The sequence below is a fragment of the Puma concolor genome, chromosome B4 (genome assembly GCF_028749965.1).
Source record: "Puma concolor isolate L17-30 chromosome B4, mPumCon1.1.hap2, whole genome shotgun sequence".
NCBI lineage: Eukaryota > Metazoa > Chordata > Mammalia > Carnivora > Felidae > Puma > Puma concolor.
The window spans coordinates 11981610-12001289 of NC_141673.1; the positions used below are offsets into that span (position 1 = coordinate 11981610).

Sequence of the window (19680 nt, forward strand, 5' to 3'; positions counted from 1 at the left end):
CCCTGGAATTGCCTTTGGATTAAAAGAGAATGATGAAAGGAAATCTCTGGAAAAACGTGATAAACATAGTTATTTTTATTGGATACCTAGTCTGATTCAGGCACTGTGCTGGGCTCCTTGGCATTACATTTTCCTGATCCTTCCATAACCTTGCAAGAGTGTTTGGTGATACTACATTCCTGTTTTATTGAGAGTCCGAGAAATTAAATAACATGTCCAGAGTCATAACTAGTTAAGTGATTGAGCTGGGATTCATCTCTAGGCCTGGGTGGCACCAAAGCTTGGTCTGTTCTCACTGCCCTGGGACTAATCATGGTGCCCTCTGTAGACCAGCATTCTCCCACGTGGTTTCTTACCAGTTCACTCATTACAAGAGAGGTATAGAAGTTGCTTGTGAGCGTTGAGAAACTTTGTAGCAATTTGATAGAGAAATTTTATGAGTATCGAACCTAATAATAACAAGTTTGGGCTTGTATTTTGTATGTCTTTGTTTCTTAAAATTTCCTTTTTTTTTTTTTTTTTTTTTTACCCCTAGTGATTCTTTTTCTTGCATTTTACAAAAGTACCATTCCATGATGAATTGGAAGCTTAAGAAGAACAGAATTGCTGCAGGTTGTTAGAGAAGCCCTCCCCGTCCCACGCTTTCTCTGGTTTTGAAATCCTTGAATCAGCGTGCAGTTTGCTGGAGCATTTCGGCTGACTCAGAGTTCCGAATGACAGGGGGGACTGGGTCAGAGAAAGGGAATAAGGCAGTAGGGAAAGGCGAGGATCTAGGGAAGGAATCTTCGGGAGAAGTCTCCAAACTTTGCCCTCCAGTGGCAGCTGTAAGGGTGAGTCCGGGTTCTCTCCTAAAATGAGGAGGCGTCCCGTGCCTCCTTTGGTCAAATGTAGTGTCCGGATTGTGGTCGTCTTTCTGTTGAGTCCTGACTTGCTTTTCGTTACGCCCCGCGGCGATGGCTGGTGTTGTAGAGGGGGACAAATACGGGAAAAGGAATTGATACGAGTAAAGTTAACTGGAGGTAGAAATTCCAAAAATACTCCTTTTCTCTGCTCACAACCACACACACAGGAACACGTACCTTGAAGCATTTTCCCTTTAAGGAAAAGCCTGCAGTTCTTTGGCAGGGCCAGGAGTTTTGATTGGCCCCCTCCACTGCTGTTTGCCGTGAAGAATCCTGCCCGGTCCAGTTGTGTTTAGAGCTGGTCTGCGAGCCAGCCGAGCTGCCAAGTTCTCTGGGCCGAATTTGAAATGTATTAGTGTTCAGGGAGCGGGCTGGGTGCCTCTGATGCGCCTCCTACAGTTCAGCTTGGTTGTTTCTGGAACCCCATGTGGGAGGCTCTTACTTCTCTCTGAATGCCTTTGAAGTCTTGCCAGTTTAGGGAGGGGGGAGGTGTAACTCAGTGAAGGGGCATGTTTTTAGGGAGCTTCCCCACATGGGACACGCTATGCAGTGGTGCGGGAGAAGCGCTAACCCGGATGGGAGACTAGGCAGAGCCGGCTCAGTTTTATAGGATTATTTGTCTCTCCACTTCTAACATGTGAAATGACACAACAGGCCCTCTAAGAACCAGACCCCTGCTTGACCAGTTTTAGTTATGGAGGAAACCCGACCTGAGATAAAGGCAGCTACCCCACGGTGTGCGCCTCTTGCCAGAAACCTTACATGTGCCTGGAGCGAATTCCTGCCCTTCTGGTTGTGGCTGCGGGCGTGGCCCAAGGCAAGGCTGGGGACAGGCAACAGTTCTAGTCGCAAACCTTTTACTTGCTCAGCTGGTTCTTAATCCCTGCAACCCAGCCTCGGGTCAAGAATTTGTTCCATAGGTACAGCCAGTTGTGGTGGCTTGCAGAGCTCCTGTGCCGGGGACAGCCTAGGCTGGGGGTGATTTGCGTAGATCTGCTTCTCGAAGCTCTGTAGATGTAAACTTACTTAACATTTATGGAGCCCTGTGATAAATTCAGGTGGTTTACAATGCCAGCCTTCAAATTTGAACTGCTCTGTGTCTCTCCAATAGATGAGACATTTCCTGAGGATAGGGTACTTTCTGATCCTTCCTTCCTTCCTTCCTTCCTTCCTTCCTTCCTTCCTTCCTTCCTTCCTTCCTTCCTTTTCTTTCAGTTCCCCAGAGAATCTAGCCTTCTTGGTAGATTCAATAAATATTGGTTGACATCAGTTAAATAAAGAAGACGCTTCTGAGCGCAAAGAACAGAGTTGTATTTCGGTGGTTTATTTGTGAATTGAACTCTCCCGGTCTCTGTGCCATATGTCTCTGATATCAGGTTGCCGGGCCCAGATGACCAGCCTGGTACTTGCCTTTGCCGTTTTACCCCCTGCTGTGGTTATGATGTCGCCAGGCAATAGGAGCACAGGGAATGTGGCTTATAGAAGTGTGCTAGCTGGCAGGCTCTGCCCATTCTCCATGGGCCATCACACACCCAACACCTTTCTGTATGGTCTTTGCGGGCAATAAGAAAATTGCCTTCAAGTGCTGACTCCTAGGTGAAGCCGATGGCTAGTTGTGGACGGAGGCTTATTTTTGTTAGGTGTGTGGAATTGGAGGGGGTAGTGGTGCTGGGAGTAATCTTACTGAGTCTGCCATTACCCCCCCGCCCCCATGTTTTGCCAGTGAAAAACAGAGACCCAGAAAGGTTACATGATTTATTCCTAGCCACGTGGCTACTTCATGGCCATCAAGACTGTTCTCTTGGTCTCCCAGATCTTAGCTCTAGGCATTTACCACACTACTGGAGAAGTCTTAAGTCTTGGTTTTTGTAGAAAGCTTCGGTGAAAATCAGATTCCTGCAGAAGCAAATATTGGCAATTTAACTTAGGAATGTGAGTAGGAAAACGTTGTCCCTTTTGAATCCTAGGAGAATTATCCCAGAGTTTGTCTTTCTATGCTTTGCATGATGTAGAAGACAGAACAGAACGAAAAAGTTTCATAAAGGATCCGCTTCGTTCAATGCAGAAAAAAGTAGGCCACTTTGAATTCCTAAAAATAACATTAAAAAAAAAAAATCCCAGAATTGTGTAAAGAGGTATTTCAGTTGCACGAACGCTGTAATTTTCTGGGGGTTCCTGGGCCCGGGGAGGATGTTAGCTCCCTGAATGCTTTATGACTCTTTTGTTTGAGGGGACCTCCGAATTGGAGATGGAGAAATGTGCTCCAAAGGGTGATTTGGGGGGAAGGGATGAGAAAGTTGCGGGCGGGAAAAGCTCAGCTCAGTGGTTTTAGGGAGTTTTCATTTCATTTTATGTTTTTAAAGGCAAGGCCTGCTAGGAGCTTGGTCCTAACTGATTCCAGATGGGCCTGCTACAGTACAAAGGTTTTCAGTGTGTTTGGGATGGGGCAGACCAAGAGGGCCCCCCGAGCGCTTCCTGTGCAGCCCTGCGATTGTACTCACCTAATCAGAAACAGCCCTGCCTGCTGGAGCTCGGGGACAGCCATCTTGGCTTCTCTTTGTGCCCCGTTGTGCGAGCTGCCCTTTCCTCCTGTTTGGTGCACCTCCGCATTCTCTTCTCCTTTCCTCTCTGATCTCTTCTCCATTTGTTCACAGGGAGCCGTGTGTGTGTGTGTGTGTGTGTGTGTGTGTGTGTGTGTGCGTGTGCGCGCGCGCCTGTGTTTCGTTCCTCCCTATTCCTTGTGGGATAAGAGCTGGGAGGAGGGGAGAGGAGAAAAGGAGGGGGGAGGAAGGAGGAGGGTAGAAGGGCCAAATTAAAGGCAGATGCTGAAAGACATTCTTCCTGGACCCGGGACGTATTTGCGGGAAATGGGTATTGGGAATATGAGAATGTGAAGCAGATTTGGAAGACCAAGCCACTATTCACTGATTCATTGATTCATTCATTCGTTCATTTTCTCCCCCCCTCTTTCCTCACAATCCTGCATTCTTTCCAAAAGGTTCAGAACACTGCAGGTAGATGGTTTGTTCACATTATAAACTGAGTTATCACTGGCCCTTTCTGGTTAAAGGGCGGGTTTGGCAGTGATTTTCAACCCAGTAGGAATAGAAAGGTGTTTTGCACTCTGAGCCCAGCCTTGTTGCCAAGGGAGCATGCCTTCTGTGCCCTGATGGCTGTTGAATTTGGCCAGCTTCTTAACTGTTGCAGGTGCTCTGCTGAGTGTAAGAAAGGATTTTCGGTGACGTTCTGCTGCAGGGACAATGAATTGTTCTTACAGGCTTTCCAGACTCCACCAGGGATATATTTTATACCTAAATTTGATCTTCTGTTTTGGCACAGATGCCTCTTAGACTGAGGGTATGCTTGGTGTTTGAATCTCAGTCTTTTCGATCTAGCTGATGGTTGCAGAATGTGGTCCCAGGGTTTTGTCTGGGTCCCTGTAGTTTTATTCTGATCCATTTGGCTATTGTATTCATGTGGTTGCATAAATGCGAATTTATTCAGATAGAATATGGACAAATACTATGTAGGCATAAAGTTCCCAGCCACATAGGTTTGTTTTGCTGACCTGTCTGTACTTTTCAGTGTCCCCTTTGCCCTCGTGTAAGTATGGTGATCGCACTTTTCCCGCCGAAACAAATGTGTGGAATATATTGTCCAATGAAAAATTTTTATGCTGTTTCTAGTCTTTTTTTTTTTAATGTTTATTTAGTTTTGAGACAGAGAGAGAGAGAGAGAGAGAGAGAGAGCGCGCGAGCGAGTGGGGGAAGGGCAGAGAGCGAGGGAGACACAGAATCTGAAGCCGGCTCCAGGCTCCGAGCCATCAGCACAGAGCCCAGTGCGGGGCTCAAACCCATGACCTGGGAGATCATGACCTGAGCCGAAGTCAGATGCTTAACCGAGTGAGCCGCCCAGGCGCCTCTTTATGCTGTTTCTAGATAGTGAGGTTGTCTGGGAGATACAGTTTGGAAATGGAAATAATATGAATTTCTGGGATAATCTGATGTTAGTGGGAATAATGGATGAGTGTTTAAAGTTGGGATTTAAAAAAAATTTTTTTTTCGAAGTTTATTTATTTTTGAGAGAGAGAGACAGAGTGTGAGCAGGGGAGGGGCGAGAGAGAGAGGGAGACACAAAATCTGAAGCCGGCTCCAGGCTCCGTGCTGTCAGCACAGAGCCTGATACGGGGCCTGAACCCATGAACTAACTGTGAGGTCATGACCTGAGCCAAAGTCGGACGCTTAACCGACTGAGCCACCCAGGAGCCCCTAAAATTGGGATTTCTTAAGCTAGGTCACACAGTTAACCCTTCTTATGAGTGAGCCTTAGCAATATGACATTGAAGCTAATAGAGAATGACCTGATGTTTTTAACCATCAGCTGCTTGTAATAATGTTCTCAATTAACCAGTAGTGTCTTCCTTCTTCACTTTATTTTTTAAAATCCCCCTTTAGGCAGGAAGGGAAGGCAGCTAAGGTGTGTTTGTTTGTCTTTTGAGTGGCTATTATTTGCCAAGTATCAGACTCCTCCATTACCTCCCTTAATTTGTGGTGTGGTGGCCTTAATCTGGTTTGCAGAGGAGGAAACTGCACTGGCCCAGTGTCACACAGCCAGTGTCATAGACGGCTTCAACCCATTATATTCTGGATCCAAAGGTGGTACATGTGCTCTCACACTCTGAGTTCCATAGAAGTCCTAACTAAACTCTTCTCCGAAAAAGAATTTCTTTTCTAAGGGGAATGTAGTGGTTAAGCTTTTGTAAAGATCATGTAAAACTTACTGTCAACTTCCCTTTTTAGGCGTGCTGATTTTCTCCTCAGACATATAAAAGCTGATACCGGAGAGAGGAAGGAGGTGAACCATTTAATTATAATGCCTGTTTATAGAGAGGCTTTGAGCCTCCAAAAGTTGCTTTCTTTAAAATGGAAATTTTTATTGGGATAATTATAGATTCCCATGCAGTTGTACAAGAGCCACTTGTGAAATGGTGGAAAGGCAGAGGTTCTGATTTGGATGCCTTCGCTCATCCTCAAAGGCAGGGTGGAAGGAGAGGACAGGAGGCCCTCTAGAGACCTCCGCTCCACCTTAGCAGCTCCTTGCTGTCTTTGGGAGGCACTTTTGCTGTCAGCCCTGTACTGAGAGAGGCCCTCAGTTGTAGTTTCTAGTTCAGGGAGGCCATACCATGAACTCTTGATTTGCTTGAGCCGAGGCAGCATTCAGAATGCAGGGATAGATTGGAGGTAGAGGCGGCCTTAGAAATTGGAAGAGTGAGTTGGAATTGCTAGAGGTGAATCAGCCAGACAGACATCTTTGGTTGGGATCACCAGGAAGACTCCTTTCGTTGTTTTTGCAGTGGTTAGAAGTCATCATCTGAAGGAGGCCTTCTTTAACCTAAAGTACATTCACCCAATTTTCTTTGACATTTACCATGATTTAGAACTACTTTTTTACGTGGTATAATGTTTTTGTCTGCTATTTGACTAAACTTCACGAGGGTAGGGACTGTGTCGGTCTTCCACACTGTATACGTGGTCCCTAGATTATGGGACCATAGTTAAATATACAGAACATAAAAGTTGGTTGAATGAATGAATACCATGGGAAATTGTGGTTCTTGTTAAAGAGCTTAGTTCTTGGCTGGTCAAGCCTTTGCCTATTATTTTGGGTCAGAGGAATGACTGAAAATTTTCTGGATAAAAGAATTTTAATCTCATAGATTTTTTTTTTTTATCTTGTAAACAAGGTAGTAAACTATTTTAACTTGAGGTCATCCCTTAAGTTCGGCTGATGGATTTTGCATTATTTCAGAAAGTATGCTTAAGGCCTAGAAGCCCAGCCTGTGAAGCATCTGGTCTACTTTGACCTCTAAAATGAGCAGACTTGTTCTTTTCCCTCCTGCTCTACATGTTTAGAAGAGTAGCACAATTCTATTTTGAGGCTCGTTACAAAATAGAATAAAGAAAACTCGATGACTCTGGTTTAAAAACTCTCTGCTCATCTGAATTGGTTTAATGACTATTCTTTACTTTAACCCCTTCAAGTTCTCATCCCAGAATCGACCTTCCTAAATTTACCTCTCATAAAGGGGTCATGTATATTTGATTCCTAACTCACTGAGACTCTTTTTATTCTACTTCTTTTTGTTTAAAAAGAAATTTTTTTTTAATGTTTGTTTATTCGTTGAAAGACAGAGACAGAGCACAAGCGGGGGAGGGGACAGAGAGAGGAGTCACAGAATCCGAAGCAGGCTCCAGGCTCCGAGCTGTCCCGCACAGAGCCCAGCGCGGGGCTCAAACTCATAAACCGCGAGGTCATGACCTGAGCCCAGGTCAGACACTTAACCGTCTGAGCCACCCAGGTGCCCCTCTTTTTGTTTTTTAAAGGTAACCTTTCTCTCCAAGAGCAGGAAGAAAAGGATAAGTAATTATGCGTAAGAAATTTGGAAAACATTGAGGGAAAAAAATTATGTTTGGGTGGGTGTGTGAGAATTTGTGTGTATACATATGTATTTTTTTCCTTCTCTGCTCCACTCTTCTCTAGCTAGGATGAGATTTTTTTTATTTCAGGAAAAATTGCATAATTTCCAGACTCAGCTGTCTCTTTTAGGTAGTTAGGCTATAAAATACTGAATTCGTAGCTGTTGTCTTATTAAGATCTTAGGTGTACTCTTAGGAAAATTGGTAAATGATGTGGTTTTTAGGTGTGTGTATTGAAGAAGCAGTAGCAGTAATAATGTAATGCCTTTGTCCTGCTGTTCCTTATTGAAATAGAAATTTGCTTGGAGAGCTCAGGATGGTGGAAGATGATTTATTATTTTTGAGCTCTGATGTCAAAATCCTCCCAGCTTATATTTGAGTGTCATTCACTTAGGACAGGGATCTCACATACCATTTTTATCTCCTATAGCACCTGACTCAGTCCTGGGCAGTAGGAGGGCTTAATGAATTTAATGTAGTGTGATCTTGCTTAATTCATAGATTGTTTGAGTTGGTTGATCTGTTTGGTGAAAGAAAACCTCCCTTGTTTATATACATGTACATGATGTGCCTGGGAATTTCAAAAAATACACATTTCAGATACTACTTTATTAATAGTTTCTAGAGGAAAACTGCGAGAATATATCTTCATGATATTCTGTACTTGAACCAGGACATAAATACTGTCTATAAAGGGAAAAAGTGATAGCTTGTCTACATTAAAGTTAGGAATACGTATTCATTAAAAGACACCATTAAGAAAGTAAAAAGGCAAACCTCAGAATTCAGGAAAAGATATTTGCAATATAGGTATCTGGCCGGTATCCAGAATATATAAATAACTCCTACAAATCAATATATAAAAGAAATCTTATCAGTCAGGCTTAGAACAACCCAGTAAAAAAAAATGCGCAGAAGATTTGAATAGGTACTTCATGAAAGATCATATCCAAGTGCCCAAAAAGTAGTCAGTATTATTAATCATCAGAGTAAAGCAAATAACCACAGTGTGATGCTACTATACTAACTCCAGAACGGTTAAAATGAAAAACGCGGACATCTCCAAGCGTTAGTGAGGTTGTTCAGCATTAGGAACATTCATGTTCTGCTAGTGGGAATGTAAATTGGTACAACTTTGGAGAACTGGCATTTGCCGATATGTGCCAAAGCTGAACCAGTAGCTGGCAATTCCACTCGTTTTATACCCAACAGAAATGCGTACAAATGTGCACCAAAAGACATGTACAAGAATATACAGAGCAGCTTTTTTAGTAATAGCCTCAGGCTGGAAATAACACAAGTGCCTTTCAATATTACTGAAATGTTTTTCAATAAATGATGATACATTTATGCAATGGAGAGCTTTACAGTGATGACAATGGATGGAACCATTGCTATACTCGACAGATGGATCAGTTTCACAAATATAATGTGGGCTGAAAGAAGCCAGCACAAGAGAGTATATGACGTGTGATTGACTCCATTTATACAAAGTTCAGAAAGAGGCAGAGTAAATCTCTGGTGTTAATTACAGTCATTGTTGTGGGCTGATGGGAGTGACTTCACAAATGCGTGAGAGGGGCTTCTAGAGTGGTGGTAGTTTGTTGCCTAGATGCTGGTTACCTGGGTGGGTTCTCTTTGAGGAAATTCACGGCCCATTAGCCATTTCTGTGTATGTATAGTCACTTCACTAAAAGGTTTGCTTAAACATTAGATTCGACTTTTGTTCAGGGATTGCTGCAGCTGGTAGATAGCTTTTCCCTCATATGCATGCGAATCCTTTGCCCGTCAAAGCTGGTAGAATGTGGGTGTGCACCTACATTTAGGCGTTTCATGTTAGGGCTGCTGTGTGGGCCATGAAAATTCTTTTGTTCATCTCAGCTTGCTTGTCCCATATTCACAGTAAGTTTCAGACATCAGTGGGAAAGGGAAATTGGTGAATACACTGCACTGATGAGTTCTCAAACCAGTTCTCTGAGACGAATAAGGAAACTGCTTCATAGGGAAGCAAATTTGGATTTTGCTCTGTAGACAGAAGAACCTCTCTATTAAGGTTTCTCAGCCACTACAAGTGTCATTTTCAGAAGAATGCACCTCATTTGGACCTTTTTTTTTTTTATAATTGAGATATAGTTGATGTATAATATTAGCTTCAAGTGGACAGCCTAATGATTCAGTACCTGTGTATATTGTGAAATGGCCACCGCAGTAAGTCTATTTAACATCCATGACCACATATAGTTATGCCTTTTTTTTTCTTATGAGTGAGAACTTTTTTTTTAAGTTTATGTGTTTATTTTTAGAGAGAAAGAGAGAGAGTGGGAGGGGCAGAGAAAGAGGGAGAGAGAATCCCACGCAGGCTCTGCAATATCAGTGCAGAGCCCAGTGTGGGGCTTGAACTCATGAACCGTGAGATCATGACCTGAGCCGAAATCAGGGGTCTGATGCTTAACCAACTGAGCCACCCAAACAACCCCCCTCTCCCTACCCTTTTTTGAAAATTTATTTATGTGATGAGTGAGAAATTTTTAATGTTCATTTATTTTTGAGACAATGCGAGAGACAGAGTGCAAGCAGCGGAGGGCAGACAGAGGGAGACACAGAATCTGAAGCGGGCTCCATGCTCTGAGCTGTCAGCCCAGAGCCTGACGTGGGGCTCGAACTCACGAACTGTGAGTACATGACCTGAGCTGAAGTCGGACGCTCAACCGACTGAGCCACTCAGGTGCCCCGAGTGAGAACTTTTAAGATCTGTTCTCTTAGTGGGATACCAGGCTGGCTCAGTTGGTGGAGCCTGTGACTCTTGGTCTCGGGGTCATGAATTTGAGCCCCACATTGGGTATGGTTTACTTAAATAAACTTAAAAACAAACAGATCTACTCTCAGCAACTTTCAGATATACAGTACAGTATTAACTATTTTCCCTATGCCGTATATTACATTCTAATGCGTTATTTATTTTATAACTGGAAGTTTGTGCCTTTTAACCACCATCACCCATTTTGCCCACTCCCCATACCCCACTTCTGGCAACCAGTCTGTTCTCTGTATGTAACAGTTTGCTTCTCCTCCACCCCACTTCTGATTTCACATGTAAGTGAGATTATATGTAATTTGTCTTTCTCTGTCCAACTTATTTCACTTAGCTTAATGCCCTCAAGGTCCATTCATGTTGTCACAAACAGCAGGATTTCCTTCTTTTTATGACTGAATAATATTCCATTGTATATATACACACTTTCTTTGTCCATTCATCTGTCAGTAGGTACTTAGATTATATCTTTGTCTTGGCTATTATAAATAATGCTGCAGTGAACATGGGCTTCATGGGCTTATTTTTATTAAAAATTTTTTTAAACACTTATTCATTTTTGAGAGACAGAGTCCGAGTGTGAGTAGGGGAGGGGCAGAGAGAGAGGGAGACCCAGAATCCGAAGCAGGCTCCAGGCTCCGAGCTTTCAGCACAGAGCCCGACTCGGGGCTCGAACTCACAAACTGTGAGATCATGACCTGAGCCGAAGTCAGACGGACGTTTACCGACTGAGCCACCCAGGCGCCCCTGCAGATATCTTTTTGAATCAGTGTGTTTGTTTTCTTTGCATAAATACCCAGAGTGGAATTCCTGGATCATATGGTGGTTTGATTTTTAATTTTTTGAGGAACCTCCATACTGTTTTCCATAGTGGGTGAACCAATTCAGATTCCTGCCAACAGTGCGTGAGGGTTCCCTTTTCTCATCATCCTTACCAACCCTTGTTATCTTTTTGATAATAGTCATTCTAGCAGATGTGAGGTGATATATCCTTGTGGTTTTGACTTGCATTTCCCTGATGGTTAGCAATATTGAGCACATTTTTATGTATCTGTTGGCCATCTGTATGTCTTTGAAAAAAATGTCTGTTTACATCCTCTGCATATTTTATAATTGGATTGTTTGTTTGGTTATTGAGTTGTATGAGTTCTTTATATATTTTGCATTAACCCCTCATCAGATATACAATTTGTAAATATTTTCTCCCATTCTGTAGGTTGCCTTTTCATTTTGTTGATGATTTTCTTTGCTGTGCAGACGCTTTAAAATTTTTTTTAAAAACTGTTTATTTTTGGGAGAGCACAAGGGAGGGGGGACAGAGAGAGGGGGACAGAGGATCCGAAGCAGACTCTGTGCTGACAGGCTGACAGCAGCGAGCCCAGCGAGCCCGATGTGGGGCTCAAACTCACAAAACATGAGATCGTGATCTGAGCTGAAGTCGGATGCTCAACTTAATGAGGCACCAAGGTGCCCTGCTGTGCAGAAGCTTTTTATTGACCCTTATTTTTATCATGGAAACTATAAGGAGAAGAGCTCTCCACATGGTATGAAACCAACCCCCTGCCCCCCCTCCCCACCACTGCAACCCCCATGGAAGTCTAACTCAAAGTAAGTGTTTTAGGAAAATCTAACCTGGATGAGGTAGAAAATCTAAAAGATGTTGCCTTGCCTTCTCTCAGCCGGCCATATCTCTCAATTCTCAACCTGGCCTTAGCAAAATACTTGAAAGTTCTCCTAAGTTTGCTTTGTTGTCTCATGACCATACCTTTGTAAATCTCTTCTCTCTCTTCCTGGAAGGCCCTGACCTGCCTCATTTACCTCAGCGAACTCCTGGGGCTCGTTCTTTATGGCACCTTCTAGAGTTAGCCATTTCGTCTCGTGGACTCTTAACTGTACCCGTATACACCTCTGCTGTGTCACATAATACACTTAACTCTGTTTATTTGTCCTCCAATGCTAGCCTTTTGAGCTGGCATGTGGTAGGTACACAGTAAATATTGAAAGAAAAGATGAACAATTGGGCATGTGTTCTGAAAGACAATCGCTACTTTCTAAAGAATAAAAGCCAGTTATAATATTTGACATCAGTAGATATATCCTTACAATTTTTTTTCAGGAGTGATACTTTGCATTAATTTCTCAGTAAAACCCGGGGTGTATATTTACAACAGGGTGCATATTATGGTAAGAGGAGAGAGATGCTAACTGGTTCACATGCGTACCAGACACATGACCTTGGCCTCTTTAGCGTGGTTCTCTAATCAGCTGATTTAATTTTAGTGGAATCCCTGGAGAAATACTTTGAAATGCTCTGGTTCTATATGCAGAATTTAGAAATCATAAATCTAATGTATAGATCCTGACTGCATTAGGGTTTATGGATTAAAAACCAGCAGATGAGACTGTGGGCATTAGGACATTATGGCTGGACCAGTGTAGGCATTAGAAGAGTGATGATTTTGTTCATCTCAAATATTATAAAATTAAATTCTATAATATGTTATCTGAAGTTTTGTCATTTCAGCATGTAATTTCTCAAGCCAATTTTAATTTAAAAAGATCTGAGTAGAATCGTTGCCATTTAAGTTTAGAATCATAGGATTAGAATAATAAATTAATAAGTATTGAGCGCCTGCTTAGGGTTTAATACTGTCAGAAATATGTGAAAAGTATAATTTTGCTCTTGATGTCGAGCAATATACTGATGATACGTTTTATTGATGACATCAGAAACCACAGATACGAAATGATTTTTAAATGTTCCTTTCCAGCCTCAACTGTCTATAAATAGGAGGCCAAGTAGAAAAAGCACAGGCTTTGGAGTCCAACAGATCTAGGTTAAAATCTTGGCTTTTTAAAACATTAAATAATGAGTTATATAATCTTGGTCACGCTGACATCTCCGGAACTCTAGTTTCCTCATTTGCAAAGTGAGATAAGAAGGTATACCACTTGCAGATTTTCGGTTTTGAGAATGAATGACAACCCCTATAAAACTTCCTGGGCACGTCGTAAGGGCACCTAACGCCAGTATGAACGAAACGAGCAGGTAAATAAATAGAGCTGTGTTCGCCGCAGTGGCCCACTTAGCCCGGACCCTTGTGGGTGGCTTTCCTGATGATAACTTAACATAAACCAAGCCCAGTAATTGATTGGATGGGCATCTTGGAAACTGTGCTGCACTCTTCCCGTTGTAGCGTAAGGTGACTGACCTTCTGTTTGATTTGAAGAGTGTTAAAAAGGTCTTTTAGAAGAGTGCTCATCGTAGCTCCTGGAGCCATCTGACCCCAGGAAGGTGTATAAGGAAGGGTTTCACCCACGGGTGGCTCGTTAGGAGTCCGTAAGAGGTGAGCTAGGAGAGCACGTAGCTCCAGGATGGGCTAATGCGGCTGAGTTCCTTCTCCTCTCCTTCCGCCAGAATGTGGCTTTCAGTTTGTTAGCAAATACTGCATCCTTTTCCACAACAGTTGTAAAGCCTATTCTGGATGCCTGTGCGTTAACTAGTGGGCATTTGGGACTTTGACTTGACTAAATGTTCCAAATTGTTTAAATTCTGTTTAGGGTCAGTGACTACTTCTTTTACGAAATCATTTTCCTTTCATGTCTGTTTTTTTGGCTGCAGAATTGGTGTCCTGGAGCTGAGTCTTTGCCCCGCAAACCGAAAATATAATTTTCCCGGGTGTGTCTTATTTTAATCGACTCCCTTTCATACTACAGGGCTCTGACCTGCTTGGAGCCTTTCCTACTTGGTTACAATTGATGCTTTGTCCTTTGGAGTCATATAGGACGTAGCCACTGGGTTGATTCCGTGTTGAGCTGTCAAATGTGGCTCCGAAAAAAGATTACTTTCCTAGAATGGGCAGGGGGCAGCTGAGCTGGAAAATGGGGCCCTGGCTCGTATATGTAGTTGTCATTTAGGGAGAATGAGCAGCGGTTTCAAAATGAGACTTAGGGACTAAGCAGAGAAAAAGTAAGGGTAGCTCCCGGTGAGCACTAGTCAGAATTGGCTGGCGTGTGAGGGGAGCATAGCTGGACTTTACCAGAAGTAGACGCTGTTTGGGGAACTCTCTGTGGCTCAAGAAATGATGCGTATTTTGTGGCATATCTGTGCTTCTGGAAGGACAGTTTGCTAGAAGTTCGTGTTCTTCCTCTGGGGCTTATTAATTTCTGTTAATATCCACAGGAATTTCACTGCTAATGATGTCGGCTTACTCTCTATTTATTCAGTCTCTCTTCGGCCGAGGGACTTCCAACTACTTTACATTAATTTTGTCAGTAATTCTTATAACCTCCCTGTGTGGGAGCTGCTTGTAGATGAGGGATGTGAGAACTGGCTCCAGTTTACCTAGCAGGTCAGTCCCTGGGATGGAAAATTGGACCCAGGATTTGTGGTTCCAGGCTTAGCGTGTTTCCTCCGGGGGAGGAAATAATACTGAGCAAACAGCAAGAGAATCTGGTTGTACGAGTTGAGAGATTTCTGCCTTTACGCACGGGGTTCCCAGTCCGTGGCTCGGGACGGAAGCAGGCAGCAGTCTGATGCCCGGTACATGAAATGTCCCAACTGTTTTTTTGACTGGTGCATACTTTTATTTTTGTTCTCTTTTTTCCCCCTCTCCTGGGAGGAGAGGCGGGTGTGAGAATTTTCTGTGTACCAACCTTAGGTGCGGGGGCAGTCTGGCTGTTTGAATGCTCAGCAGGAATTGCCATTTGCTTTTGGGTTGGGGGCCAGGAGGTCAAGCAGCCGCTTTAGGGTGGGGTTGACAGGCGAGTGGACTGTAGGAAGAAGGACGTTTCTCTGTATTCTCTTAGTCATAGGACTCTGAATCCCAAGTAGCTAAATTTAGCTCAGGTTCCTGTTGAAAGCATCATTTTGGAGGGGGGGGGGGGGCGGGCGGTGGGGGGAAAACGGAAAACCTTTTTGTGTATCCTGCTCCATGAAGCCAATAGGGAAGCAGGAGGAGGTGAGGTTGCCATGGAGATGGTAGCTGTGTGCAAGGGGAGAGCAGCAGGGTTTAGAATTCCAGGAAGGAAGAGAGAGTGATGTCATCAGATTCCATGGACCAGCCCAGGAACCCCTGTGAGGTTGGTGGGGAGTTGGGTGTGCGTGGGGGGTGGTGGAGTGGGAGTTTGTGCAGGGGAATTGTGGCTTCAGTAAGGTGTGGGGAGTCCAGTTCAAGCAGAGAGGTTGGTTGTGTGGAATTGTGCTGATCTGCATTAATGCCTGCTTTTTAAAAATCTGTAAAGCATTCTGAATTTGCAGAATATTTTCTTTGTTGAAAAAGGACGTATCCGTTTAAAGAAGGAGCTAATCTAGATGTAGAAATGGTATCTTTCTGTAGTTCTCTTCCCTGTAGTATTTGTGTGTGCCTTTATTCCTTGTATGTGAGGCTGTTTGTGCACACATTTTGGATATGTAGTTGCCTTTGTATGATGCCTTTTATGGGGCTGCATGCAGCTAAATGCTTCATTAATGCCTGATTATCGTATTTATTTTTCTGTGGCTGGGTGTGTATAAATAAAACGTTACTTCTTATGTAAAAAAAAAAAAAAAATTGAAAGAGGATCAAAACAGTTGCTTTTGCAGCAGGAAGGAAAACTGCATGCTCCAAGACCGTCATTCTGAACATATGCTGCGCGTTCGCGTTGCTAGTGAAGGGCAAACGTGTTTCTTTTGGAATGACCGAGAGGCTCTTTTTTTTTTTAAACAACTCTAACAGAATCTGTGCATCCAAACGAGTACTGCCCTTCAAAATAGTCGCTTTGGCTCTGGTGATACAGACATTGCGCAAAACATAAAGAACTCTCATTTGGAATCAGCTTCAGAGATGAGAGATAAGGAGAGCATTCTCAATACCTAACACCGAATTTTTTATTTAAAAAAATAACCTAGTTGCTCAGATGAGGTTTCTTCACAACTGGCTTTTCCCCATTTGGGGTTGTCAAAAAATCAAATCTGTGTGCAAATGACAAGCTTTTATCCCAGTTAAAGATATTTCAAGTCCTAGATGTAGGTTCTGAAGGTATTTTCGGTTGCAGATAAAGAGCTCTTAGATTGTTTAGTTTAGCAGGTGGCAACGTTTTGAATGATGGCAGCATCTGAGGAATGAGAGCAGAGCCTTCCTAGGGCGACATCTTCTGAGGTGACCCATTTGGATTTATTTGTTCAAGAGTGTGTTAAAATCCGTGACGTTACCATTGGGTAATGTGGGAAGCAGCATTATGTGGCGCGTGTGAGAGCACAGACTCTTTGGAATCAGATTGGCTCAAGCCTTGAACAAACCCTGTTCTGCTACTTCCCGACTGACCTTGGACAAATGACAAGTGACAGTCCCGTGGTGTGTTGGTTTCCTCATGTATAAATGGGAATAATAGTGCTAGAAGTATCCACCTGATAGTGTGGAGCTTAGGGGTAAGTAAGCTAATATTTAAAGCACTTAGACCTATTGGCTGCGTTCTCAATCGATGCGTGCTCTAGTTATGGTCATTCGTAAGTATGCATTTCTTTGAACTACGGAGTGATGAGGTAGAAGGTCCCATACACCGCTGCATGTCGAGGAGTGGGGGGAGGGGCGGCAGCAATCTATAGTTTTTAAAGGATTCCCAGAGGATTCTGACGATCAGCCAGAATTGGGGACCGCTATTTGGGTGTAATCTATTTTGAGTGTGGTCCAAAGACCAGTAGCTTCATCATTTCCCCGGAGCTTGTTAGAAATGCAGACTTTCAGGCGCCACCCCAGCCCCACTGCATCAGAATCTGCATTTTTAACCAGATAATCCGACAGTGACCTGTATGCGCATTAAAATTTAAGAAACACGACTTCTCCCAATGGGAGTAATTGGGCGATTACTGCATTTTAAAGGTGAATTCTCTCTCAGTTATTCCCATTGGTGGAAGAGAAGCAGTCTAGCCAGGCTGCTGTGTAGATGAGCGTGCACTTTACCTCCCCTACTGCTCAGCCTAGGGATGAATGCTTTTCTGGGCTGAGTCACCGCGTACCATACAAGGGAAGAGCAGAGTTAGAACTGTGGCTCTGGCCCTACCATTTACTAGCTGTTTGGCCTTGGTCCAGTCATTTAACCTCTGTACGTCTCAGCCTCTTCACCCGGTAACGGAATCATCCCTAGACCACGAAATACTGTGTAGAGAGTATCTAGCACATTACGGTGCCTGCGTGTGTTAGTGCCTTGCCCCCGCCCCCCCTCAACCTTCCAGTGATGATCTGTGTGGTAGTTCTGTCCCTCGGAAAGGGCCACCAGTTGTGACCTAATTCCGTCCTCTCTTGTCCTCCCAGCTATCTCAGGCATCGAGTTGTATGACAGAAAACCGTAGGGATAGTTTTCTTTCCTACTTTGTTCTACAAAATACGTTTTACTTAATGGAGACTGTTACCCAAGAGGGCCGGAAGAAGAGCTATAGGAGGTCCTCTGAGTAGTTGAGCTGGTGCAGGAATCAAGGTATGATGAGATCTGATAGAGGCAGCTCTTTGATGAATTCTTAATAGTTGACCTTATGTTTAAAACAGTAACATTTGTGCTTAAAAAAAAAAAAATGCCCTGTAGGGCTGTCTGGAGGGGCTCAGTAGGTTAAACATCTGACTCTTGATTTTGGCTCAGGTCATGATCTTGCTGTCGTGAGATCAAGCCCTGCGTTGGACTCTGTGCTGAGTGTGAAACCTGCTTGGGATTCTCTCTCTCTCTCTGTCTCTCTCTCTGTCTCTCTCCCTCCCTCCCTCTCTCCCTCTCTCCCTCTCTCCCTATCTCTCTGCCCCTTCCCTGCCCCTGCTCTCTCTCTTTCTTCCCTCTCTCACTACCCTCCCCCCCAATAAATACATTAGTGAACATTAAAAAAAACCAAAAAATTGTATAGAAAAAAGTCCATAAATTCAGGTGGCTTCATTTGAGGTCCATTAGATCACTTCTAAGCAAGAATTAACATGGCGGTTATCAGAAGACCATTGAATTGAAAAGTAAGGAGAATTTTTTTTTTTTTTTTTTCTAACTAGGGTATCAACACAGTAAGAGGAAGTTCAGGGACTTGCTCTGGGGATGCCAGAAATAGATGGCAGAGAGTTTAGGTCAGAGGATCGGCTGCTGTGGCCAATAAGGCATTGGAAGCAGGAGCAGGAGATAGATAGGTCCATTTTCATTCATTCATACAAGTATTAGGGGGACTGAGGGATACAGCAGAATTGTGAACTCAAAGCCTGTAATGAAAATTGTTGTAATAGCTTTCATCTGAAGGGTAGGTAGGTACACTCCTAGGTGCTTTGTATACATTGTGCTTAATCTTAGCATCTGGGCAATGTATAGGCATAATTACATATATTCTACAGATCAGAAAGTTTGAGTAACTCGCCCTTGGTTACCTAATAAGCAACAGAGCTGCTTTGACATCATGTTGGATAGCAATGTGAGGGATGAGACTGTTAGAAAAGGGAAGTTGAAATAGCCAGTAGACACCAGTTAAATAAAATTTATTTTGTCTATGTTGACCTTTTTGGTGAAAATGTTAATTTAAATTAAGGCTATGATATTCAGCATGTTTGCTTATCTTAGAGGGATTTTTTTGAATGCTGCCGAATTATCCTTTTGGGATAGATTTCCTTTATACTCGGAACTAATTAAGAGATCTCTTTTTTTAAATACCAAAGCTTGTGAAGTCTTCAGTTCATGGAAACACCAGTTTGAATTAAATACTGTGGAAAAAAAAAAAAAAAGGGGGCGCCTGGGTGGCACAGTCGGTTAAGCGTCCGACTTCAGCCAGGTCACGATCTCGCGGTCCGTGAGTTCGAGCCCCGCGTCAGGCTCTGGGCTGATGGCTTAGAGCCTGGAGCCTGTTTCCGATTCTGTGTCTCCCTCTCTCTCTGCCCCTCCCCCGTTCATGCTCTGTCTCTCTCTGTCCCAAAAATAAATAAACGTTGAAAAAAAAAATTTAAAAATAAATACTGTAACACAGACTAATTTGTTGGTGGTTATCAATTGGCATATTTAGCCATAATAAGTATTTGCATAATCATGTCTATTATTTCATGCTGATCCAAATACAGATAATTATCAATGATTGCACAAAGTGAATTTCATGCTCCTAGATAGCTTTCTAAGTTTTAGTTGAAAGAACACCAACCTTGCAATTGGAAGTCTTGGGTTGCATGCCCCTTTTTGTCGTTTATTGCCTTGGAGACCTTGTACGTGTCACTTCACCTTAGGAAGTCTAAACCTGAGTTTCCCTCATCAAACAATAATGTTCTCTGTTTAGCAGGACCGTTATGAATAAGAGGATGCGTTTGATACAAGTTCTGGTCCTCACTGACTATAACCATGAGAGAGTCGTTTAAAACCTTGCACTGCTTTGGTTTTCTTATCTGTAAGGTCTGCCTGTGTGTGTGAGTATAGGGTGAGGGGAGTAGAGTGCAGATGAAGGAGCTGGATTAGAATTAGATGGCCTACGTGGTCCCCTCGAGACCTGTGATCTTATAATTGTCAGATCTGC

The 19680-nt window shown here is 43.3% G+C and overlaps 1 protein-coding gene across 19 annotated transcripts in view; it reads left to right on the forward strand.

Moving 5' to 3' along the window:
* The window catches only part of RBFOX2 (RNA binding fox-1 homolog 2), a 289602-nt gene that overhangs the window by 52381 nt on the left and 217541 nt on the right, over positions 1–19680 (forward strand). The window contains exon 1 of one of the 19 annotated variants that reach the window (XM_086712406.1): positions 15176–15272. The exons of the other annotated variants lie outside the window; for them this stretch is intronic. Coding sequence (XP_086568532.1) covers positions 15231–15272 — 42 coding nt within the window. The 5' untranslated portion in view covers positions 15176–15230. Of the gene's footprint in view, positions 1–15175; positions 15273–19680 lie in introns of those variants that run through there. 19 annotated transcript variants of the gene reach the window in all.